General features: G+C 58.8%; 1 protein-coding gene across 6 annotated transcripts in view; it reads right to left on the reverse strand.

Moving 5' to 3' along the window:
• The window catches only part of RARA (retinoic acid receptor alpha), a 45,914-nt gene that overhangs the window by 13,114 nt on the left and 9,662 nt on the right, over nucleotides 1-23,138 (reverse strand). For 2 of the 6 annotated variants that reach the window (XM_055575936.1, XM_055575940.1), the window contains one exon: nucleotides 9,833-10,360. In XM_055575936.1, the coding sequence (XP_055431911.1) occupies nucleotides 9,833-10,010 (178 nt within the window). In that variant the 5' untranslated portion in view covers nucleotides 10,011-10,360. Of the gene's footprint in view, nucleotides 1-1,015; nucleotides 1,335-9,832; nucleotides 10,361-10,605; nucleotides 10,709-15,387; nucleotides 15,451-21,936; nucleotides 22,132-23,138 lie in introns of those variants that run through there. The other 4 variants (XM_055575937.1, XM_055575938.1, XM_055575939.1 and 1 more) reach the window with 4 other exon arrangements.

Raw genomic sequence — 23,138 nt, forward strand, 5'->3', positions numbered from 1 at the left:
CACCCCTGGCACTCATGGCTCCCGCCAAAGCACAGAGCCCCTCCCTTCCAGAGAAGCCTGAACCCAGACAGGGGACAGCCAGCAGAGGAGGTGCCAGGACTCCAGGATTCTCGTGGGCGGCCCTAGTAGGGACAGCCCAGAGCCTGCCCCCATCCCCAGGTGAAAATAGGGAAACAAAAGGACACGCTGGGTTGGGAGGGGACACATTCCTCACTTCCAGAGCAGCTCCAGACCCACAAAAAATCAAGCTCAGCCTCCAGAGGACAAACCGTGTTAGGATTACGGGGAGAGGGAACCCTTCCCACCAGATTAACTTCCCCTCTCCACTCCTGGTACAGCCAAGTATCCAGGACCAAGGCTACCCTCAGATGGACAGGTGGCCTGCCCCAAGGTCTAAGGGTCGGGTAGGGTGGCCGACGGGTATCTGATGGAGTTGCCCCTTCTTTCAGCATCCCACTGCCAACACCAAAGACACAGAGCGCTCCCCTGACACCCACCCAGACGGCACAAGGGCAAGAGCTGGGGTCATCAGCTGCTGCCCAGGAGGGACTGTCCCCCAGGCTTTGGCAGGGGTGGGATCAGAGGAGGCGGCCCCTCCTCCGAGAAGCAGACAAGCCCACTTTACGACCTTCACCCCACCCTCCTGGATGGCAGAAAGGACCACTCAGCTGTGAAGCTACTGGATTCCAAGCAAGGCGATATAAACTGGGGACAAGGGACTTCACTTCCCCTGCAAGAAGTGGAAGGAGAGATGAACAAACGTTTCCTGAAAAGAGGAGCCCCCAAAGTTCCTCTGTCGGAACACAACAGAAATAAGCGCCCAGGATTACTTGGGGGGAGTCCAATTGTCCAACAAGGGCACCCGACTTTCAGCAAGAGAGTCAAGGGAAAGTTAAGGGTCAGAGACAAGATCACCTCACCACGTCCCCAGTCCGCACCCCCTACTAGCAGCGGAAGCCCCACAGTCCGCCCCCACCCCCAGCTCCCACAATAGGAGGGGAAGGCCGATACCTACAGTGGTTTGAGCCATTCCAAAGCGGAGTCCGGAGCGGAGTGGAGTAGGGGCCGGGAGCAGGGAGCCCCTTCTCCGGAAGCAAACAGGCCCGGTTCTGGTTATAAAAATCCACCACCAGGAAGGGATTGGGGGTGGGGGTGAGCCCCCCCACGTCCACACTCTCGTACATCTTCCCCGCGAATACAAGAGGTCCGGGCGGGGAAGTCCTGCGCGCCGCCTCCCTCACTCAGTCGGCGGCGCCATCCAAGAGCTGCTGGGGGCGAGGGGCACGTCCCCCTCGCCCCGACTGGTGACCCGGGCCGGGGGCCACCTTCTGCCCGAAGTCCCGCGTCCAAATCAGCCGGCCGCCCTGCGAGTCCCAGGTGAAAGCAGGCAAGTTGTGTGTACTGGGGGAGGAGGGGAGTCCGCCGACTGCCCTCGGGAACGCCCGGCCGAGGCCCGGGAACTCCGCAGCTTCACCTCGAGGGGGCTCCCGTCGCGAGTCTCATGGTGTCCGAGGCAGCGTCCCGCGGCTCCCCAAGCGCGCCGGCCGGGGGCGGGATCGGCGCGGGGCGGGGGGTGACCGAGCACTTCCTCCTCCCCACCCCGGGGCTCCCGGGCTTCTCCCGGGCGAGGATTCGGGTGAGGTGGGGACCGCGCGGCTCCGCCTCCACCAGGCCCGGGGCGGGCGCCCGGCACTCGGTCTCCCGCAGTGCGCGCCGAGGTCCCCCCACCCCGGCCTGCGCGCCCCGTCCCCTGCGGTCCCACCCCCTTTCCTCCGCCCCGTCCCGTCCAGGCGCCGCCCCTGCCTTAACCCTTTCCCAGCGGGTCCGGTTGCAGCAGACGCCAAGCCGGGAACTGAGAGGGAGAGGCGGGGTGTGGAAGGATATTGCGGGGAACCCGGGCAGGGGGAGGAGAGAAGAGCAGACGGAAGGGGGAGAAGGCTCAAGAGCAGGAGTGCGCGGAGTACGGACAGAGACTGTGTACCGGGAGAGGAGGGGGCTCCACCAGGACGGAAGAGGGACGGGCGTCTCCCCCATCCCAGTTCCGGCTCCCAGCCTCCCCCGTGGTTGGGTCAGTCCCCGGCCCGGTGAAGCTACGGCGAGGGAGGTGGTAAGCAGGAGGAGGGGGGTGGTCCCGGTGTCCTCCCCCAACACACCCCCCCACCCAGCCCGGGCCTCATTTGCCTAATGCAATGCGGCTGAACTCTCTCTGAACTCGCCTGGCGGCGCCTCACCTCCGGGTGACCCACCCACCGCTGCCCGTGACATCACCCGCTCGCCAGCCTGCCCGCGGGGCTCGCCCACCAGCCCCCTGCCCTGTTGGGCCGCTCCCCGGGAGACGCCGGGAGTGGCGGCCGGAGACGAAGGGCCAGGGTGCTTGTGGCCAAGTGTGAGCGCCTTGCAGGGTGTCCCGGGTGTGACATTGTGCGGCACCGTGTGAGAATGAGACACCCGGCTTGTGTCATTGTCTGTGACATCATGTGTGACTCCGGCCACCCGCCCGACGGAACCCGAGGCTGCAGCTCCGGCGCTTTGGCAGAAATGCTTGTGCTGAGGGGGGCTCTCCCTCCACGCTCTGCGTGCTTAGGTCGAGCAAAGCCACGCCCAGGGTGTCTCCCAGAGGCGGAACCACCCTGGGCCCCCCACCGCACCGCCCAGCCCTGGAGTGAGAAAAGGAGGGGCTGATGCCTTCCAGCTGACCACTTCCTCCCGGAAGCCCTCGGGAGGCCTGTTTCACTGGAAGAAAGGCCTAGGTTGGGTAGGTCCAGGGAAGTGGGGGGATGCCCTGGGAGAGGAGGACATCTTATTGCCCCCTCTGGCCCTGCAGCCGAGTTCCTCATTTTAAAAAGGGATAGAATTTACGTGCTTCCCAAGGATATTGTTCCAAAAGCCAGGTTTCTAAATTATGTGGTCAGGTAATCCTCACAGCCACTCCAAGAGATAAACACTATTATTCCTGTTATACAAATAAAGAAACTAAGCTCTCAGCAAGCTTAGATGGGTTGTCCAAGATCACACTGCTAATATAGAGTATTTGAACTTTCTGCCATCAAAGCCCATATTCCCACCATGCCAAGCCAATGCAAGGAAAACTATTTTCTGATCACCTCCTAGGTGGATACCATGGGGAGCCTGCCTTTTTAGACCTTAAGGTGAAACAGCCATTTAGCAAATAATCACACATATATGTTTGTTATTGCATATATATATATAATTGCAAGCTAACTGGTATTATGACACAAGTAAGCACATAAAAAACAAATAAGCTTGAGGGAGAATTAATGTAGGCACCTAATTTAGGTTGGAGGGTCAAAGCAGAGACCTAAAGAAAAAGTAGAAGTTTAAAAATTAGTTAGGCAAAGAGCAGGAAGGAGTGGAGTTCCAGTAAGAGCCTATGCAAGGCTCCTGGGGTTATAAAAGTCAGAGAGTTTACTCAAGGAACTATCAGAGGACTAAAGTAGGTGGCATATACAACTCAAGAGGAAAAGGAGCACAAGACCAGGCTGTAGAGGTGGGCTGAGACCAGACCAGGTGGGCTTGATGAATTTTATCTCAAATGCAGGGAGAGACCACTGAAAGGTTCCAAGCAGAGGAGAGGCAAGATCTGATTTAGTGTTACAAATCAGCTTTAACCTTGTGAAGCTGTGTGGAGAATGGATGGTAGGAGGGCAAGAGAGACCAGTTAGAACAGTCCAGGAAGCACACAGTGGTTAGCACAGCCCAGGAAACTCCCTGGTGGCTCAGAGGTTAAAGCGTCTGCCTCCAATGTGGGAGACCAAGTTTCGATCCCTGGGTCGGGAAGATCCCCTGGAGAAGGAAATGGTACAGTATTCTTGCCTGGAGAATCCCATGGACGGAGAAGCCTGGTAGGCTACAGTCCACGGGGTCGCAAAGAGTTGGACACGACTGAACGACTTCACCTTCATCTTCAGGAAACTGCCAGTGGTGATAAGTGAGTGAAAGTTGCCCAGTCGTGTCTGACTCTGTGCGACCCCATGGACTATACAGTTCGGCCCAGAATACTGGAGCGGGTCGCCTTTCCCTTCTCCAGGGTATCTTCCCAACCCAGGGATCAAACCCAGGTCGCCCGCCAGTGGTAATAAAGGAAACTAATCAGTGTGTGGCTTGTGCTACAGCAAAGTTCCAGGACTGCAAAGTAGCAAAGTCTACTGGGCTAGGGGACAGGTGGGTATGGGGCTCCAAAGTGAGGTCTCACCTAAGTGAGGTGTCTGGGCTGCAGAAGGAATGCTGGGACCTAGAGCACAGATGCAAGCCTTGGCTGGGGATGAGACTGCTGGGGAAGAGGGCAGATTGCTTCCAAGGCCCTTGGTATCTTTCCTCCCAGTGACAGATCCATGGCACCAGTTATGTGCCAGGCCTTGCGTTCTCAGCTTTGAGGTGCTCAAGGATCAGGGACTGTCCCTGCCACCAAAGACCTGGTGATCGGGAAGAGATCTCCCAGATGATTACAGCTCATGGTGGGTATCAGGTGGAGAGGAGTCCCTTTGTGGAAGAGAGATGAGTTTTACAGAAGAAAAAATAAGGACCTGCGGGCATTCAAAGGAGGTGGGGGGGTTGGGTGGAGAGTCGGCGAGGAAGAGGGAACATCTGTGAAGGTTTCTGGGAAGAGGAGGTATTCAAGATGTTCCTTGAAGGATGGATAGGATTTCTGGAGCTGGAGAAAGGGAGAAGTCGGGGTGAGATGCCTGTTCTGGGCAACAGCAAGGTCATGGGGCAGGTCAGAGTAGAACACAGTGTCCTGGGGCAATGGGAGAAGAGGGAAAAAGGAAAGTTCCGGCAGGTTCTGGCTGGCCGCTGGGGGTAGTAGGGAAGGTAGGAGGGCCTAGTGGCAGGTCTGGGGCCTCTGTCCTCTGCCACATCCCCCATAACTCCTCCAGCACTGTGCTTAGCAGGCCCTCATCAGGTGTGGGCTGAAATGAACTGGCCCCCAATTACCCCCCAGGCACGGCTCCCTCTGGTCCCCAACCCCATCTAGAGGGGATAACAAACAGGAAATAATGAGGCCCAGGGGCCGGACAGACATCAGGTCCCAGTACAGGGTGCCATCCCCCAAGACAATACCAGCTCTACCCCCTGACCCTGTCATCACTCATCTTACAGGGTACTTGAAGCTCGCCCAGGCCCTCACCAGCAAGCAGGTCACCATGGCCTCCTAGCAGCCTGCCCAGCAAGGAACGGATTAGGAGTCTTGATTTAAAGAGGAAACAGACTCAAGAGAGGTTGAGTGACCTGCCCCCGGCCGCACAGGAAGAGCTGTCCTTTAAGACTTCTGCCAAAGGGGCCTTGGTCCATGGGCTGAGGTTCTCTGCAACTCAGAAGTAAGAATGGGGAGGAGAGGACCTCTATTTCTGATCTAGCCAGGGCTGAGGGCCTCTGGTCTACCCTGGGAGGTCCGGCTCCATGGGCTATGCCCCACCTTTGAAAAGGGAGAGGAGGAAGAAGGCGTTGTGGGCACCACCCCAAAGTGATTTGGAGAAGGGAAACATTTCCTCTTTCCACAGACACTACCCCTCAAAGGGTGGTCAGGCCTGCACTGGCACATCCCCATGGGCACAGGGCCCTTGGCATGGGCACACACTATGTCTCAGGTCTGGGCCAGCCTAGAGGTCAGGCTTCCTTCCTGGAGTCCCCTCCCCCAGCCCATGCTGGGATCCGGCCCTGAGGGGGTCTGTGCACTGAGGTGAGGGGGGCCCCATTTTAATTCAAAACCCCATCCAACAGTCTTTCAGCTGATTCTGCATTTTGGACCCCAGGAAGGGCACTGCTAGCAGTTCCCCCGCCCCCTGGGCTGTCTCTCCTATTGTCCAGGGAAAGAGTGGGCAGAAGAGGGAGTGGCAGAGGAGAGGAAGTCTCCCCAGGCTCCCCCAGACCCTAGAGCCACTCCCCCGTTTCTAGGCATACATAGCAAATGTGTGGATGGAAACGAAAAGTCTGGACCCGGTCTTTCGGGGCTCCCATCCCCAGCTCCCCTCCCGGTGGCTTCCAACTTCCCTGCCCCCACTCCACAAATGGAAACAAAATAAGAATAAGAATGTGGCTTTTACACTGTGTTCCTCCAGAGTCTGTCTGGAGGTGGGGGGAGGGTGCCCGCTGAGCTCTGCAAACTCCCGGGGCTGCAGTGGGCTGATTGGGGGCGGGGATGGGTGTGAACAGATTGTATCCGCAGCTTCCAGGACAGGATGGAGGTCTGGCCCGGGCCTCTTATCGCTCTTTCCCTCCAGCCTTCAGGATCAAAAAACAGAAGAGGGGGCGTGGCTAGGGGGAGGCCTTCCCTACGCCCCCTGCTGGGTAAAGGCAGGAGGACTAGAAGCAGAAGCGGGGCTTCTTCCTACCTTCAGCCAGGGAAAAGGGGGTTTCACCATGGCCCTGATCCGCCGCCTAGACTCCTCATACCCAGGGCGCCCCACCATACCCTCCCGGGGCTGCCTATCTGGATGGCAGACAACAGCCCAGCTGTAGGGTCACTCAGCTCAGCCACATAACCACCAGCGCTGTTTCCACATGTGTAAATGGAGATAATATCCTCTCCCGGATTGTCGGGATTAAGATTTGTAAAACAGAGATAAGGTCCCAGGCACACAGTAGGTGCTCCACAGATGTTAGCATCCCATTCTCTCCAGCTCCCACCCAGAAAAGGGTCACGATCCCTTTCCCCTGTCATAACACCCAGGTACCACGGCCACGAGACAGCGATGAGCGCATGCAAGGCGAGGAGCAGAGTGCATTACCTCGGCGATCTTGCCTAACCTCAGCCGTCTGAGGGAGGTTCTGCTTAGATCCCTGTTTTACAGACGAGGAAACACGCTCGGAGAGGTTGTCACACTTAGTAAATGGCAAAGCCAGAACTCAAGCTACACAGCCTACTCCACAGCAACCCCTCCCACCCCATGGAATTCCCAGGGCAAGCAATAAAAAAAGGCAGGTGCGTTTCCTCTCCAGCCTAGACTAGCGATAAGAAATAGAGACGCTTCCCCCTCCAAACACACAACACAATCACAGACCCCTCCCCCTTACCCATTCGGTGCCCTAAGTCACCTCCCCCTCCAGCACACAAACACATTGACACCCCTCCCGGGTCTGGATCTGATTTTCCTCAAACACACTCTGACCCTCTCACCCAGTACTTTTAAGCCATTGACCCCCTCCCCAGCACAAACCCAACCTTGACCTCCCCACCCCTAAAACACACCCAACCCTCACCTCCCTCCCCAAGCACACACAACCCCGACCCTCCCCACAAGGCACACAGAATCCCAAGCCTCCACAGTAAATACCAGTCCTCAAGAGACCAAGCCCCCAGGGCTGGTTTGGAGGAGGAGATCTTATACCATCCCTGGAACTTCCCACTCTGGCTTCCCGGGAGAGGGAGAGGACAGCAGGACAAATACTCACCCCTAGCCACTGACCTAGAGAACAGTTCTGTCCTTCCACAGGCCACTGAGTCTCTGAAGCACACCCAGGGTCCAGCCTCCCCCCGCCCTAACTTGGTGAGAGGGATGGAAGGGTGGAGGGGGCATTATCCAAACACCTTTGTTGGCGGCAAATGGGAGAAGGGGGCCTCCTGTGCCAGGCTGCCTGCAGAAAGGGTGGCAGGGGACCACAGCATATAATCACTCCTGGTGGGGATGGGGGCCACAGCTGTCCACCCTCCTGGAAAATGCCTGGCCCCCAGCACCAGCTCTCAGGTGCAGGGAGCGAGGCTGCCTCCAGGTCTGAACTTTGATCTGTCATGCTGCACTACCCAGAGCTGAAAGCCAGGGTTACCAGGTCCCGCAGCCTTCCACGAGAAAGAGGGAGATGCCTGGCTCCCTCGGGGTGGATGGAGAGGTTTCTGACCTAAGGGGAAGGAAGGTCAGGGAGAAGCTCAGAAGCTGGAGGTCTGGGTAAGCAGAGGTGTTGTTGTTTACTAGGAAGAGGCAGGGAAACCCACTGGCTCACAGAGGGAGGGGGGCAGGAAGGGGCATTGCTTAACTAGAAATGTGGGCACCCCACCCTGGGGGAAGAAGGTTACCAGGGTGGGAGGTGGGGTACCCGGAAACCCTCCCCACCCACCTCGAAGAAAGAGGAAGAAGCTTGCAACATTCAAAAAGGAGAGCAAAACACTTGCTTGTCCGGCACAAGATAGGGGTCAGGCCAGCCCACCGTGAGCCAGGCCCCAGGGGGACAGTGTCCAGGGCCCTGTTCCCAATCACCTGGGGAAGAGCAAGTGGTCCACCAGCACCAGGCTGAGCGCCCTCAGTTTCTCCCTCCCTAAAACCCCACCCTGGCGGGAAGCAAACACTCCAGTTCCTGGAACTGGGATGTGAACTCCAGTTCCCACACAGATCCCAGGTACCACAGACCCACCCGCCCCTTCTCCAGCATCCCCTAACTCAGAGACTGGCCCAGCATCTCCAAACTCAGAGACTGGCCTCTCCCATCACCAAACACAGACTAAAGACCAGGCCAGAATCGTTCTGACTCCCAGGTCACAATGCTGCCCGCTGTGCCCTCTCCATGGGAGGAAACAGAAGGTGGAGGTTTGAGGAGGCAGCATCCGCCTGCCCCCTGCCCCGGGGCCCAGAGAGTAGGGACCTAAAGGAGCACAGACTTACAGCCCCTGCTCTCAGCGGCTGGTGGGGCTGGAGAGGGAGGGGGCCACCGTGCAAGCCAGAGGAGGCGAGCCAGGAAGCAGTGGTGGCGGTGGGCAGCCGGCCAGTGCGGGCAGCGAGGCGCCCAGCCAGGGCCTGCCCCAGGGACGAAGAGACTCCCTGGCTCTGGGGAGAGTGTGCTGCCCCCACGCTGGGAAGGGGGCACTGACCCAGCCCAGCCAGGCGCACAGGGCAGCGGTGCCAGGCAGCTTGCCAGTGGCGTGGGAGAGGCGGTGGGTGCCCGGGGCAGGGTGTTCAGTCCCTGCCCGCCAGGAGAGGTGGGACACGTTTCCCAGGTCAACAGCTGACCGGCCAGGCCAGCCTGCCGTCCATGGCCCCCTTCTACGGCTTCCACCCCCTCCCGCCCCAGGCCAGGCCCCGGCTCCCTCCTCCCCCAAACCCTGGCCTGGCGCCCAGCTGGGCCCTGGGGGCCAGAGTTACTGTAAGCGGCCTGGCAGGACCGAGGCCTGGACTCTGCCAGCTGGCCTCAGTGCCGCCACCTCCCACTACCTGGCTCGGCCAGCCAGGGAAGGGTACCGAGACCCCCACCCAGCCAACAGGCGACCCCCCGTGGCAGACGGCGGAGGCGGAGAGAAAACACAGGCCCTGCCAAGAGCAGGCCTGTGCCCAGAGCCAGAGTCCAGGCCTGTGTCCCCTCCCCGGACTCTCCCCCCATCACCAGGCTGCCTGTGGGGCCCTCCCCTGCCCCGGCCCCTCCCCACAAAGGGAAGGACCATGCAGCCTGGCCAGCGGTGAGGGGAGGGGGTGCTCCTCCCAGTCCCTTCTCTCAGAGGCACTGGATGGGGTGGGCTGGAGGTGGGGTGCTGTTCTCAGTAGACCAGCCATCCCCACCAAATGTCGAGAGGTTTGTTTACCCGCCTCCAGCCTCCTTGTCCAGTGCTTGGGGCTATTTATAAGGCCCTCAAAGGCAGAGCACAGGAGGGGGCGTGAGGGGCCAGAGGACAGCACTGTCTCAGCTCTCCACACTCCAGGCCACCCCCCAACAACCAAACACAACCACGGTGACTAGCCTACTGGCCTTTCATCCTCAAGCCCCCTTATCCAGCAGGTCCCCCTTGTCTGGAGGAGACCTGGCTGCTGAGGAAGAGATGTGCCCAGAGGCCCAGCCTCGGGCCTGCCACCCTCCACGGCCCCCTCCCACAGTGCTCCCTGACCCCACTTACTGGCTGGGGATGGCGTGCTATAGCCGCTCACTGGAAGCTGGTGCTGGAGAGTGGTCAGAGCGCCTGGCGGGGAGAGTCCACCCAGCATGGGGGGGAAGAAGAAGGCGTAGGGGGGCACCGGGTACCCATTGAGGTGCCCTCCCCCAGGTGTTGGGCAGGAGCTGCTGTTGCTGGCCATGCCAGGCGGCCACAGTCAGAAGCGCAGGCAGACAGTCTGGCGGGCTTCAGGCCGCCTCTCCTCGGGGCATGGGGCCTGGGCCCAGAGGGGGCTCGGGCGGTCAGCCCACCCCCCCTTCCGTCCCGGAGCTGCAGTCCAAGGCCAGCAGGCTAATCTCAGGCTCCTGGCACCCCCACTCTAGGGGGGGCCGGTGGGCTGGGGGACGTCCTAAGAGCCAGTCCTTTGGTCAAGCGGTTCTGCGAGCTGGCACTTTCCCGGGAAGGTCCAGAGCGGGCCTTCAGGATGCCGAAAAGGAAGCCTCTCCTGGGTGGGCCCCGGCTAGGCGGCTGTGGGGGCCATGTCCCGTGATGCTGCAGAGAGAGAAAAGACAGGTGAGTGGGCACCAAGGAGCGGGCTCACGGGCATTCCCCGTGGAGCTCCCCAACCTGGGCGGCCGGAGATTTTCCCGTGGCACCCGGCTGAGCAGACAGCTGGCACCATGCCTGGCTGGCAGAGACAGCCTGGGAGTAGGGCCCAGACACTGCTGGGGGTGGCAGGACAGCACAGCCAGGCTGGGGAGATGGGGACAGAGCCCAGAGCGAGGAGGGCCTCTCACCCACAGTCCTGAGAGCAAAGCGTCCACGCTGCCATGCCACCCCGGAGGATTCCTGCAGCAGAGAAAGGCAGCTGGCCCTCCTTCCCCCAAAGCAGGTTACCTGAGGTCAAGACACAGAGAACGTGTGCTTGAGAGGAGGAGGGAGGGGGAGGAAAAGCCGCTTCCCTAAAGCATTGGCACTTCTCAGAAAAATGACTCCTAAGCCAGGGGGCCTTGCTTACACCACTTCCCCCCCAAATCCAAGCCCAAGCACCCCAGATGGGTTTGTCCCACAGACCCAGGGAGGAGGCCCGTTTACATACCTACAAATAGGGAAATGGGAGCTGAGACTCCTGAGTGTCACCTCCATTGCCTAACAGCATGATGGGCTGGGGGTGAAGAGTGTGCCAGGGGACTGCCTAGCATGGAAGCCCCCTACTCCCCTCGCCCACCATGAAGGAGCAAGGGAAACTGAGCTCAGACTTCACCCACATGCTCTGCCTGCGGAAGCAAGCTCCCTGGAGGGAGTGGGAGGTGAGCAGAAGATGAGAGCCCAGATGCCCCCACCACCATCAGTGTATACACAGATCCACACCCTGTTTGAACAGCTGGGGCCTGAGGATACACAAAGATAACACCACAGGTAGCAAGAGACAGAGGTGAACCCAGAAATTCCACAACACAGTGAGACAGACAGGCAGCAACAAGAGCAAAGAAAGAGACAGAGAGGAAGGGAAGCATCCACGAGAGGGCTAGGAGGATATGTATAAACAGTATCAATAACCATGCATGTATTTATATATGAGTGTGTGTGTGTGTGTGTGTGTACACACACATACACATACCTGTGACACATATGAAAAAGAAAAGAGAAACATGGCTAATCAAAGCCACAATGAGATACCATTTTGCATCCACCAAGATGGCTATAATCAAAAAGACTGATATTAACAAGCAAGTGAGGATGTGGAGAAATTGAACCTTCATACATAGTTGGCAGGAATGTAAAATGGTACAGCTGCTTTGGAAAACAGGCTGGCAGTTCTTTAGGAGGTTAAACAGAGTAATATGACCCAGCAATTCCACTTCTAGGTATCTACCCAAGAGAAGGTAAAACATTAAGTCCACACAAAAACCTGTACATGGATACGAACCTTCATACCAACACTCCTCATAGCCAAAAGAGTAGAACCCACCCAAACGTCCATCAACAGATGAACGGATAAATAAAATGCTGTACATCCATACAATGGAATAGTATTCTGCCATAAAAGGAACAAGACACTGCGACTTCCCTTGTGGTCCGTGCTCCCAATGCAGGCAGCCTGGGCTTGATCCCTGGTCAGGGAACTAGATCCCACATGCTGCAACTAAGAGCTCCCAGGCCGCAGCTGAAGATCCCACACAAGGCAATGAAGATTAAGGATCTCGAGTGCTGCCACCGAGACCTGGCACAGCCAAATAAATAAATGAATATTTTTTAAAAAGGGACAAAGTCCTGATATATAGTACATCATGGGTAAACCGTGAAAACATCCTGCTAGTTGTAAAAGACCACCTGTTGTATGATTCCCTTTATATGAAATGTCCAAAACAGGCAAATCTAAAAAGGCAGAAAGTAGCTTGTGGTTAGTTACGGGGTGTGGGGAGGGGTGTGGGTGTGGGTTTGAGGGAAATGGGAAGTGACTGCTGAATGGTATGGGGGCTCTTTCTGGAGTGATGAAAAATTTCTACAAGTGAATGTGGTGATGGTTGCACAACTCTGTGACTCTAGTAAAGCCACTCAATTGTACACTTTATAGGTGAATTTCATGGTGTACGAATTACATCTCCATAAAGCTGTTAAGGGGAGGAAGGGAAGAGAAAAGAGAAGAAAAGAAAACAGGGCCACAGAGACTCAAAATAAGGATGGCCTCCAACCCCTTCCTCTCCAAGCTCAGGCCATAATACCATGTTCCAAGCTCCAGGCTCCAGGCTCAGACCTGGAGTCCAGGGGACACGCACATGGCCAGCATTTGGCCAAGAACGATGCCTGAGATGGAGGAGTTCTGCCAAGGCCACTGTGGACGAGGCCAGGACTTCTGGGCCCAGCTGGGCGAGCCACCCAGCCTGTGACTGTGTGGGGCTGAGGGGGGAGGTGGGGACAGGTACTTGCAAGGGAGGGGGCAGCTCCCCAGGAGTGAAATCTGGACCTTGTTAATGACCATGATTTTTACTGTCACTAATTATGACCTCCTTAGGGCCTCTCTTACTCCTGAATGAGGTGCCTCCTTCCTTCCCCAGGCCCCCGCCGATTCCCTCCCAGGCAGAGAGGCTGACGTCAGAGGAACAGGGGCCCCACCCATTGGGCCAGCTGCCGCCCTGGCCCCCCTACACACCCCTGAGGGGCCCCACACAAGGGGAACTCGAGCCAGCACGAGAAGGAGGGGCTGGCTGAGCCTCAGTAGTGTTGATAGTCAGACCCTCACACACACACACACACACACACACACGCAGGCACTTACACGCAGAGTTCTAGGGAAAGCTTCCAGTGGGCAAGGGCACGTTTGCACACCCAGCCTGTGTGCGTGCAGACACACACGTGGCACATAAGGAGGGGGAACCCAGATACACGATCCCCCACACCTAGGCTCCACACACAATGAAGCTGGCTCCAGGTCTGCATGCATGGCCCAGGACACAGCTCCTCACAGACACACAACCATAGCCTCACGGTTTCCCAAACTGTACTTTCCCTGGTCCTCACCCAGCCAGGCTGGCCTCTGCACCTGCCTCCCTGTGGGCCAGCCCCCCAACAGCAGCAGGGTCCACAAACACAGAGAAACACTCCAGTGGATTCAGGTCCATAGGGGGGCCTACCTCCCGAGGTGAAGCCCAGGAAGCCATTCACTCCAGACTCCAGGCCTCCTGACCCAGCTTTTGGAGGGTGGGGGCGGATTCAGTCTGGACCCTCTGGAGCCCACCCTTAACCCCAGAAGAGACTAACAGCCACCTTAATATGCCTCAACTCTGCCCCTGAGAAGTTTGAAACTGGACCATACTTCAAACCTCACTCACAGATACACACCCCAGGGAGAGGCTGGAAGGCGTCCCCCACCCCCATCAGAGCTTCACCAAAGGAGCTCAGCCTGCAAACTTCAATGCAAAGTTACTCAACTCCCTGGGGAAGGCCTTGAGTCAAGGGAGGGGGTAAAGGTCACAGAAATGGGCCAAGGGCCAGGCTGGCCAGAGAACAGGGATGGGCAAGGGCAGGGATGAGGCGGGGTGGGGCCAAAGAGCACAGGCCTGGCCTCAATAGGTTTCTCTGGAACCATGACCACCCTTGGGGAGATGCCTGGGCCCTGGCCCCAGGCACCCAGGGGTGGAGAAGACACTGTCAGAGAATTGAAACCAGCACCAAAGAAAGGGAAAACAAATTACCCACATCCAACCTCCACCCTGTGCCTGCCACCTCCACTGCCCACGGGCACCCTCCCTCGAGGGAGGGAAAAACCACAGGCCCTCACCTCCCATACACCTAGCTCAGCCTCAGCACGGCACAAAGGGGGTGGGGGGAGGGCTGGAGCACTGACCACCAGCCAGGCACCCCTGACCGCTGGGGACTCCCCCGCCCTCAAAGGTGCCAGGATCCCTTCCCCAGCGTCAGGAGTCCCAGCCACCCATTCCTTAGGTCCCCAGAGTCTCACATCTAGAGAGAGACAAAAGTTGGCCAAGCTGTGAAGACAGCAGAAAGAACCAAAGGTTTTGAAGGGTCAAATCTCAGCTCTGCCACTCTGGGTGACCTTAGACAAGTCACTTAACCTCTCTAAGCATCTGTTTACTCGCCTGTGAACTGCCTACCTCAACAACTGGCTGTGTGATTTCAGAGATAAAAGTCCTGGAAAGTACCTAGCACGGTGCCTGGCACACAGGAGGTGCTGGGCAACGGGGTCCCCCGCTTCCCCGTCTGCCAGCGCCTCCTCAGCGCCTCCCTGGCCCATGTGTCTGCGCTCCCCTCCTTCTCCCCAGCCAGGGCTAGTATCTGCTGACGGGGCTGGGCGGGAAAATTACCCATTTTCCAGGGTCTGTTTCCCCCCTAGACCAAGGAGCGGAATGTAGGGAGAGGAATACTCGGGGTGTGGGTGGAGGCCTGACCACAACCCTTTCCCAAATTCCCTTCTTTCGTTTCATAAACCAAAAAAGGGAAACCTTTGGATTTGGGGAGCGGAGGAGGGGAAGAGAAATAGTCGATTTATTCCCCTGCCCTCAGGGAAGAGGAGCCAGGGGTCCCCAAACCCAGCCGGCCTTGCCCTCCTTTTCATCTACTTCTCCTCTCTGTTCCCAAGTTCCCCCACAACTAAGGCTCCTAAGGAATAGAGGCCAGGCAGTTCTGGATGGGCTGAGAGAGAAGGGGATAAGGATTGAGGAGCTTAAAAGAAGGGGGGACAGGGGCTTTCCTAAGCATTCTAGACAGTCAATGAATCATATGCAAATGACACCCAAAGCTCAAGCTCAACTTGGGGGTGGGGGGCAGGGAGTCCAGCCCTGGCAGAAGCAAAGACCCAGCCTCTCTGGACCCCCTTCCCCTGCCAGGAGCTGGCAGGGCAGGGCAGGGCGGGAAAGGGCAGATTTCAAAGCAGAACAGTGGGCTGGAACTATTTATAAACTTTCCAGGAAAACACACACACACACATACACACACAAAGCCACAACTTCTCCCCCTCCCCCATACTTCTCAGATCAGCAAAGTAATGAACATTACTCCTTTTTCGCCCTTTTCTAGGGGCCCCTCTCTCTTCCCGGCCATGCGCGTCCTCTGTTTACCTTTTGCTCACCCGGCTCTAGGCTGCAGGAAGCCGGCAAGACCAGCCTCATTATGAAAGAGACCACCCCAGGCAGGGCAGAGGAGGATCGGCTGGGTGAGGCTGGGACAGGTGGAGGGCATCTCTTCCCCCACCAGTCCTCAGAAGCCCAGGCCTGCCTCGCCAGAGCTAGGAATTGTTTGAAAACCTGCCCCAAGCGCTTGCAAGGCACATCACTGGAGACAGTCAGGGGAGACCTGAAGTCCAGAGGCTGACCTCAGGATGCTACCACTGCCCCACCCGACCCCTGTCTCAAGTTGCAGCACTTACTCCCAAAAAGTGGGTCTCATGTCTCCCCAACTTGTACCCCCCGGCCCAAGCTTCTGCCCCAGCCCCACTGGGCTGCCTGATGTCCACAGGCCATGCTCCCCATGTGACTGAATCCCAGGCAGAAGGCAATTGGATAACTCAAGCCCAGGACAGGCCAGGTCTGCAAGGAGGAAGTGGGGGGGCGTCTCTGCCGGTCAGGGCAGTGTCCCAACTCTTGCACCCCTAGGGACCGCACCCCCAGAGGCCCCTAGGAGATGTGACCAGGGCCTCCAAAGCCCAGGGTGACTGGGAGACCCATTCAGAATCAGAGCTGAAGCCTCCCACCCAGTCTTCTCTCGGAGCAGAGATCAGGTGAAAGGGCAGGGGGCAGCTGAGGCCTCAAGGAGAGGGACTGGCCTACAGGGAAGGAAGAAAACAGGAAGAGTAAGAGATGAGGCTGCTGAGGCCACAGCCAGACCACAGGAGTGTGTGGACCACACAGAGGCAGCTCTGTCCGGGTGGAGGACCAAAGGGGCACAGGCAAAAGGGGACCCCCCCAGCTTGGAAACCACCGCCTTGTCTTCACAACCAGCCTGGCATGGGGCTTTCCCCACCCCCACCTTGGCAGCTGCCCCCTCACCACTGTCTCCCCTCTCCGCAGGGCAGGAAGTACAACCATCACAATGTGGGGGGCAGGGGGAGGTAGGGGTGAACACAGAGAGCAGAAGGTGTGTGTGTGTGTGTGTGTGTGTGTGTGTGTGCGCGCGTGCGTGCAGGTATAGGTGTTGTGTAGGTGTGAGGCTACAGTAATCTACCCTGCTAACTCCTCAGCCCTGCCCCAGCCCTGGGAGTGCCAATTCTGAATCTGAGGGCAGACAGACTGTCAGCAGCACACAGCGCTAAGAGCCCCCCTCTCAGCGTCCCTCCCTAGGGACCGCACTGCAGGGAAGCCGGGACGCCCCCACTCCTGCCTCAGGATATCCTTTTGGCTCTGACCCCAGACCAGGCCTGAGTCAGACTGTGCCCCGCCCCATACCCCTCTATCCAGCAACCCCCCAGGAACTTCCTACTCCACACTCGCCTACTCAGTTGGGGTTGGAACTAGAGGGAATCTCTTCCCCCACTTTAGCCCCCGCCGAACAGAGAAGCCCACCAGGGGGTGGGGCAGATGGTCACAAAGTCCCACGACCTGCCCCTTCAGCTGAGGGCCCGTGGGATCAGGGAGAAGTGGATGCAGGCTGTGTGCAGAGGCGAGAGGAGGCACTGCAGAGCACCACCTCCCCACCCCCAAATCACACAAAACCGGGGATCCTGCCAGGCCCCTCCCTACTCCAGCCTGGACCCCAAGAAGCCGCAGGAACTCCCTGGGGAAAGCAGTTTCCATGAGAACACAGGATGGGAGAAGGTTCCGAAGGGAAAGGGGACAGGAGCAGACGTTCCTAGAACGGGAGTCTTTCTAGGCCAGTGGGACCCCCAGGTGGAGGTCTGCACCACTAGTCAGACTCAGTCAGCCACAGCCAAGCGCAGCCAGACGTGGTCAGTCTCCTCGACACTCAGTCTGACTGGGTGGCTGCGACTCCTTCCCACAGACAGAAGTCTGGGGGGCCCTGGGGGATCTGGGGCATCAGAGACCACACACACTCAGCCTGAAACAGCCCCCTGGGCAGGCCCCCTCCACCCCCCACCCCAAGTGTGGGCCTAGAGGGAGGGGCAGTTCGCTCCCCACAGGAGCCAGGGTAGTGCCCAAGGCGGCCATCTCCATGGCAACCAACAACAAACATCCCGGGAACCACAGTGGGACAGGAAGTGACAGTCACGTGACGGGAAGACATTTTTTTTTTTCCCCAGTGGGGGGGTGATGAAGCTTGTTAGCAGCCCCCCGCCCCAGGGGAATCAGCGGTCCCCTAAGTTTACCCCACTTGGAACTGGAGGGAAGAGGGGCAGCTGGGAAGGTGCACCCCCACACTGCAGTGTGCGCAGTTGGTCGCAGGGCTGATGGGCCCTCCCTCCCCGCCTGCCACTCATGGTTCTCCCCGCTGGGTCCCCCTCCCTTCCACTTCCTGCCGTGACTGGAGATCAGAGAACTCCCCACCACAGCTTCCCCTTCTCAAGTCTCGATTCCTGGGCTGAAGGTTTCACTGTGGGGCGAGGGACACAAGGAAGGAGGGCTGGGGACCTGCGGCAGGACCCGGGGGACAGGAGCTCCAGGGGAGGGGCTGGGAGGGAGCTACTCCAAGGGAGGTGTGTACACACAGGCGCACCAAGAGTGGGTCACCGTGACATACCACCAGGCGCAGTGACACAGACTGCCTGACCTCAGGCAGCTCTGGGTGGAGGGGAGCAGAGCCACTGGATCTGGCACACCCCACTCCACCCTGGTCCTGAGCCTCCAGGTTCATCTCAGGCGTCTACTGGCCTCCAGGCAGGCAAGGTCCCAATGGTGCCCAGCCCACACCACCTCTCCCCTGCCTTCTGTGCTGAGGAATCCCCCTCCCAGCTCCAAGGTGCCCGCCCAGACGAGGGCACCTTGGCCGGAGGTGGGGGGAATGGAACCTCCCGCCACCCCCCTCCCCTTCTCTGCAGATGTCCCAGACTATATTTAGCCCAAACCGGGCGGCCAGCCAGACCCAGACTCCCCACTGGCCCGGAGCTGAGCTCCCAGTTTTTATGCAATTAAAACATTAACAGAGAACCACCCCCATCCACATACCCCACCACCACCCCCCGAGTCCAGCCAGAGCAGCAGAGCTCAGAAAATTTGAACATGGGCAGCCCAGCTCTGCAGCCAGGGAAGGGGGTGGGGGTCATCGGGCAAATAGCAATAAATTCATCCCCTTGCCCATCTCCCAGGCCCTACCCCCACATGCAGGACAGGCACATCATCCATGAGATCAGGTTGACACTTGGGAGGGGAGGGGAGGCTTTCCTGGTTCCGGGGCTGGGGCCGGAACGGAAAGGCTACCCAGTGGGTGGGGGGGTTGCCTGGCTGCAGAAATTCCACCTGTCATTTTGCAGCCCCCCTCCCCAGCCAGCTCCAGTTACAGGGCTGGGGGTTGGCAACAGGTGCTGGCCAGGCTGGCAGCAGACTAATCCCCACTCGCTCCCCAGGCTGACAGTGGTGCCTGGAGGTCCAGGCAGGGGCCCTGGCCGGCAGGATGCTGGGTAGAAGAAGGAGGCATTGCTGCCTGGGGGCGGGGTGGGGGGAGCCCAGACCCCTCCTGTAAGACCTGGCCTCCTGGACTCTGCGTGCTGGAAGGTCTGGCGAAGGCAAGGAAACCTTAGTTCCATAGCACCTATTTCATTTCCCCAAGATGCCAGGCGGGCGGGCTAGAGTGTGGGAGGTCTGTCTGCCTGCCTCTTCCTCCTCCTCCTCTCCAAATTCCAGGAACAGGCAAGGGAGGCTCCAGTTGCGGAGAGAGCGAGCGAGCAGGCGGTCCCAGCTGAGAGGGAGGAGGGGCTGGGACTGGAGCGGGAGGCAAGATCCAGACGAAGCAAGAGACACCCACACCCAAGCCAGACGGGACAGGCACACCGACACTGACACGTTCTCACACTCTGGGCCCACTCCTCGTGCGCCGCCCACTGCGCAGGGACACCCAGACTCCCGCAGCCAGTCCTGCCAATCTCCAGAACACTCCCTGGACACACACAGAGATCCGGGACTTCGCCCCCACCCCACATCCCCCCACAGACTCTGTGGGCTCCACACAGCAGCCAGAGGGTGGAGAGGGGAACAGAGGGAGGAAAGACAGCAGGCGTCAGAGAGGACGTGTGGCCAAAACCCTGGGAATTGGGGTATCAGTTGCCACACTCCGTTCCCAAAACCCAGTAAGTCAAGACAACTCTGGCCATCTTGCCAGGGACCCTGCCAGCTTCCCACACTCCCCAAACCACCACCACTGGGAAGGGTGTGGGGTGCTGGGCGAGAGGAGATTTACTCATCGCATTGGGGTGGGGGGGAGGATAGGATTACCTTCCCCAGACGCCCATCACCCCTGAACCCAGACAGTGCTCCTAAATGGAAGCCAGAGTCCCAAACTCACCCGCTCATACAGCCCAGTCAGGGTCCTGCCCTGTCCATGCCACCCAGAGAATAGGGAACAGGGCACTAAGGTTTTATCTGGGGGCAGGCCCCACCCTGTCACAGAATTCTGAGGACCACCCACCTAAGACCCTCTAGTCTGATCAAGGAGAGGGGAGAGGGTTGGGGGGGGGTGCTCCCTGAGGGCAGACAGAGCCAGGTTCCAAGGACCAAATGATTTAGAGGAAGGGGAGCTTAATTAACTGGGGTCTGGGTCAATACCCCCAAAACAGATCCCAAGGGCCACTCAGACGATGCCCTTTCCCCCCACAATAGACAGGGTGGCAGGAACCACGTCATGGCACATGTGGGTGACTGTGCCCAGCGGGGGAGGCATGGGGGTGATTAGGATGGGGCTGCCCACAGCTAGCTTCCTGCCAGGCGGCCACATGGTTAGGAGTAGGAGGGGGACCAGGGAGGTTTCCCGGAGTGGTAGTAGGGGCATTTAGGGCCAACCTGAAGGGCGGAGATATGGGGGCTATAAAAGGAGGCAGCCAGGATCAAGTTGCTCCAAGCCCAGGGTCTTCTCAGAACTGCCCCTGCATCTGCACTGCCCTTACCAGTCTGGCGAGGAAAGTCCTGAGGTGCCCACCTCATGTACACTCATTCACACACTCCAAATCCAAGATCCTCCACTCCCACAGACCTACTCAAGTCTGATACCAGTGACCCCTCTGTCTCAGGACCGGCATGGCCCAGACTCCAGGCAGAACTGATGTCCGAGTCCCTCCCAGTGCACCAACATCTTTCATAGTCACAAACTCCCTGACTCCACAACCACCCCCCACCGCCCCCTCCAGCTCCAAAGACTCTTTTATCCCCTCCCCCAGACTCATCTCCACCCCTCACAGGGGAAGCCCCAAGGCTCCAAGCCACCCCCACTGCAACCTGGGGCTTCCCCTGCCCAGCCTCCTCATCAAGCACAAGGCCTCGGAGGAGAGTTTGGGGCTTGAGCCCATTTCCTAGCAAGACCTGACGACCTTACTGAACCACTTCCCCAGAACAACCCTGCCCTGTGACCAGCGAAGGGAATGAGAGACATCTCTGAATCTCCTAACTGGGCAACTGGAGGAGGGATGGCAGTCAGGAGTAGAAGTGAGGGTTGGGGGTGAGCCAGCAGTGGGTGGAGGTGGGGGGGAGTCTCCATCTGAGAACATACACACACATACATGTGCACACATCTTGCAAGTAGAAGGCAATCTGGTTACAGAAGAGGGAGCTGGCATTAGGTGGGGGCCAAGGGTACCCCCCTCCATGCCAGCATATGTACAACCTATCCAAGGTAGGATGAACGGTAGAGACGTGACTCCAAGACTGGGGGGATTTTCTTATCTGATTTTCACATGAGTTAGTCCCCATCCCCAGCCTGGCACAATGGAGGCATGGCCCCCTTCTCAGGGAGTAGCCTGACAATAAGGCAATGCCCGGAGAGGAGAAGGGGCACTGCCAAGCAGACTTTCCAGCGCCCCCCCTCCCACATACACATCTGGCTCGCAGCTTCCTCGCTTTCTGGGTGGCACCAGGTCCCAGACACCCTCAGTAGAGCAAAGACGACCAATCTGTGCCTTCCTTCCTACGCCCTCAAATGCTTCCACAACCCCACAGTGCCACCAGATTCAGAGACATCCCTCCCTTGGCTGCACTGGCTCCTGTCCCCAGTTCTGACGGCTCCCCGCACTCCACGGGGGACACCAGCTGAATGGGCCCCGCCCCCCAACCGGCTGCCTCTGGTGGGGGTGGGCCCCAGGGCTGATTCTCCCCAAACCACAGGGCGGCTCAGATAACAGGAGAAAAAGGAGGGGGCTAGTCCGTTGGGCATCCGATCTCTCCCCAAACAGGTTTCAAAGTCTTTTTGTTTTACTTGTTTGTGAAAAGAAAAGCGAGAGAAGGCAGGAGTTCCCAGCGTGGGTTCTGCCACAGCTCGGCCGCCGGAGACACGCGCGGCAGACGGCCCCAGACATCTCCCGGCTGCGCGCGAAGACACCGGAGCAGACAGACGCACAGACGGGGCTCCCCCACCCTGAGCACGGCGGCGGGTTGGGAAGCCCAGGAAACCCCAGGTTCCCGTCGGAACTCGCCCGGCACCGGGTCCCCGCCCGCGGGTTCTATCAGGAACAGGCCAAGGGGCCCCGATGTCTGCGCGAGCCGGAGGCTCTCCAAAATCCCCAGGGGAGAGGTTACCTCGCAGTAGGGGGAAGCAATCCGTCCGGGTCACCCGCGGGCACAGCGTATGCCCTGACCCTGAGCCTTGGAGTCACGCGGAGTCAGGGGTTGCGGGGTCCAGGGAGAGGAGCGGTTTGGGGGACCATGGCTCAGGGGCGCGGGGCTAAAGCAGCGGCCATGGCGAGTCACGTGCGGAGGCTGAAACTTTACCCGGAGCCCCAGACTGGGGGGGGCAGAGGGTACCGAGCAGCGGGGAGGCCCTCACCCTCGGGCCCGCCCCCGCCCGCCCACCGACCAATCACTAGCTAGGGGCGGGCACACAGGATCACGCACCCCCCTCCCCCCCATAGACCCAGGGAAAGGGCGAGTCTTAAAGGAGCCGCGCCTAGCAGAAAGCTCGACCGTGGGAATCTGGGAGAATCCCTCCCTCTGCCCCAAAAGAAGAGATTGAGAGCCAGAAGTGGAGTTCTGCGCAAAGAATGCAATGAGGATTCAGTGGAGAAAGGACTGCCGTGTGCGGTATCACACTCCCTTCCCCCCAACCACACACACCCACACTCAGGGGCGAGGATCACGAGCACACACCCTTCACACCTATACCTGGGTTAGACAGGCGGCGACGTAATTTGGAAACACATACAGAGATTCTGGCCCTAGCGGTCAAGGCTCTGACCCCTTTCATTATAATCTTTCTCCTGGAGCCCTCTGAAAATGAGAGCTGTGTGATCTTGAGCGAGTCGCTTCCTTTCTCTAAATCTCAATTTTCTCACTGGCAAAAAAGGAGTGCCAAGGCATGTAGACCACCTCCAAGCACGGCCCCCTCCTCTTCCCTAAACACCTTTCCAACTTGAGTGGATCGGAGGAACTCTGGCCCAACCCAACCTTTCAGCAACCCCCAGAACCCTTCCCCCAAAAGAACAGCGATTCTCAGGGGTATTCCAAGACCCGAGCTGGGGGCGCCCAGGAGCACCCCTACATTCTCAGACTCAAGCTTCTCTCTCCTGGTCCAGGCTGGAGGAGACAGGAAAACTCGCATTATTGGGGCAGAATCTGAGTCACTCTCCCTCTGCAGAGACCCCAGTCCCCGACACAGCCACAAGCCCCCTCCTAGCCTGCTGGTCCGTTTGAGAGGACCATCTGCCCACTCTAGCCGTCTACGGCGGGAGGGAGGGGCGGGGGGCGGACAGAAAGAGGAATCAGTAAGTGAACACCTCCCTCCA

This window comes from Bubalus kerabau, chromosome 4 (assembly GCF_029407905.1).
Source record: "Bubalus kerabau isolate K-KA32 ecotype Philippines breed swamp buffalo chromosome 4, PCC_UOA_SB_1v2, whole genome shotgun sequence".
NCBI classification, from domain to species: Eukaryota; Metazoa; Chordata; class Mammalia; order Artiodactyla; family Bovidae; genus Bubalus; species Bubalus kerabau.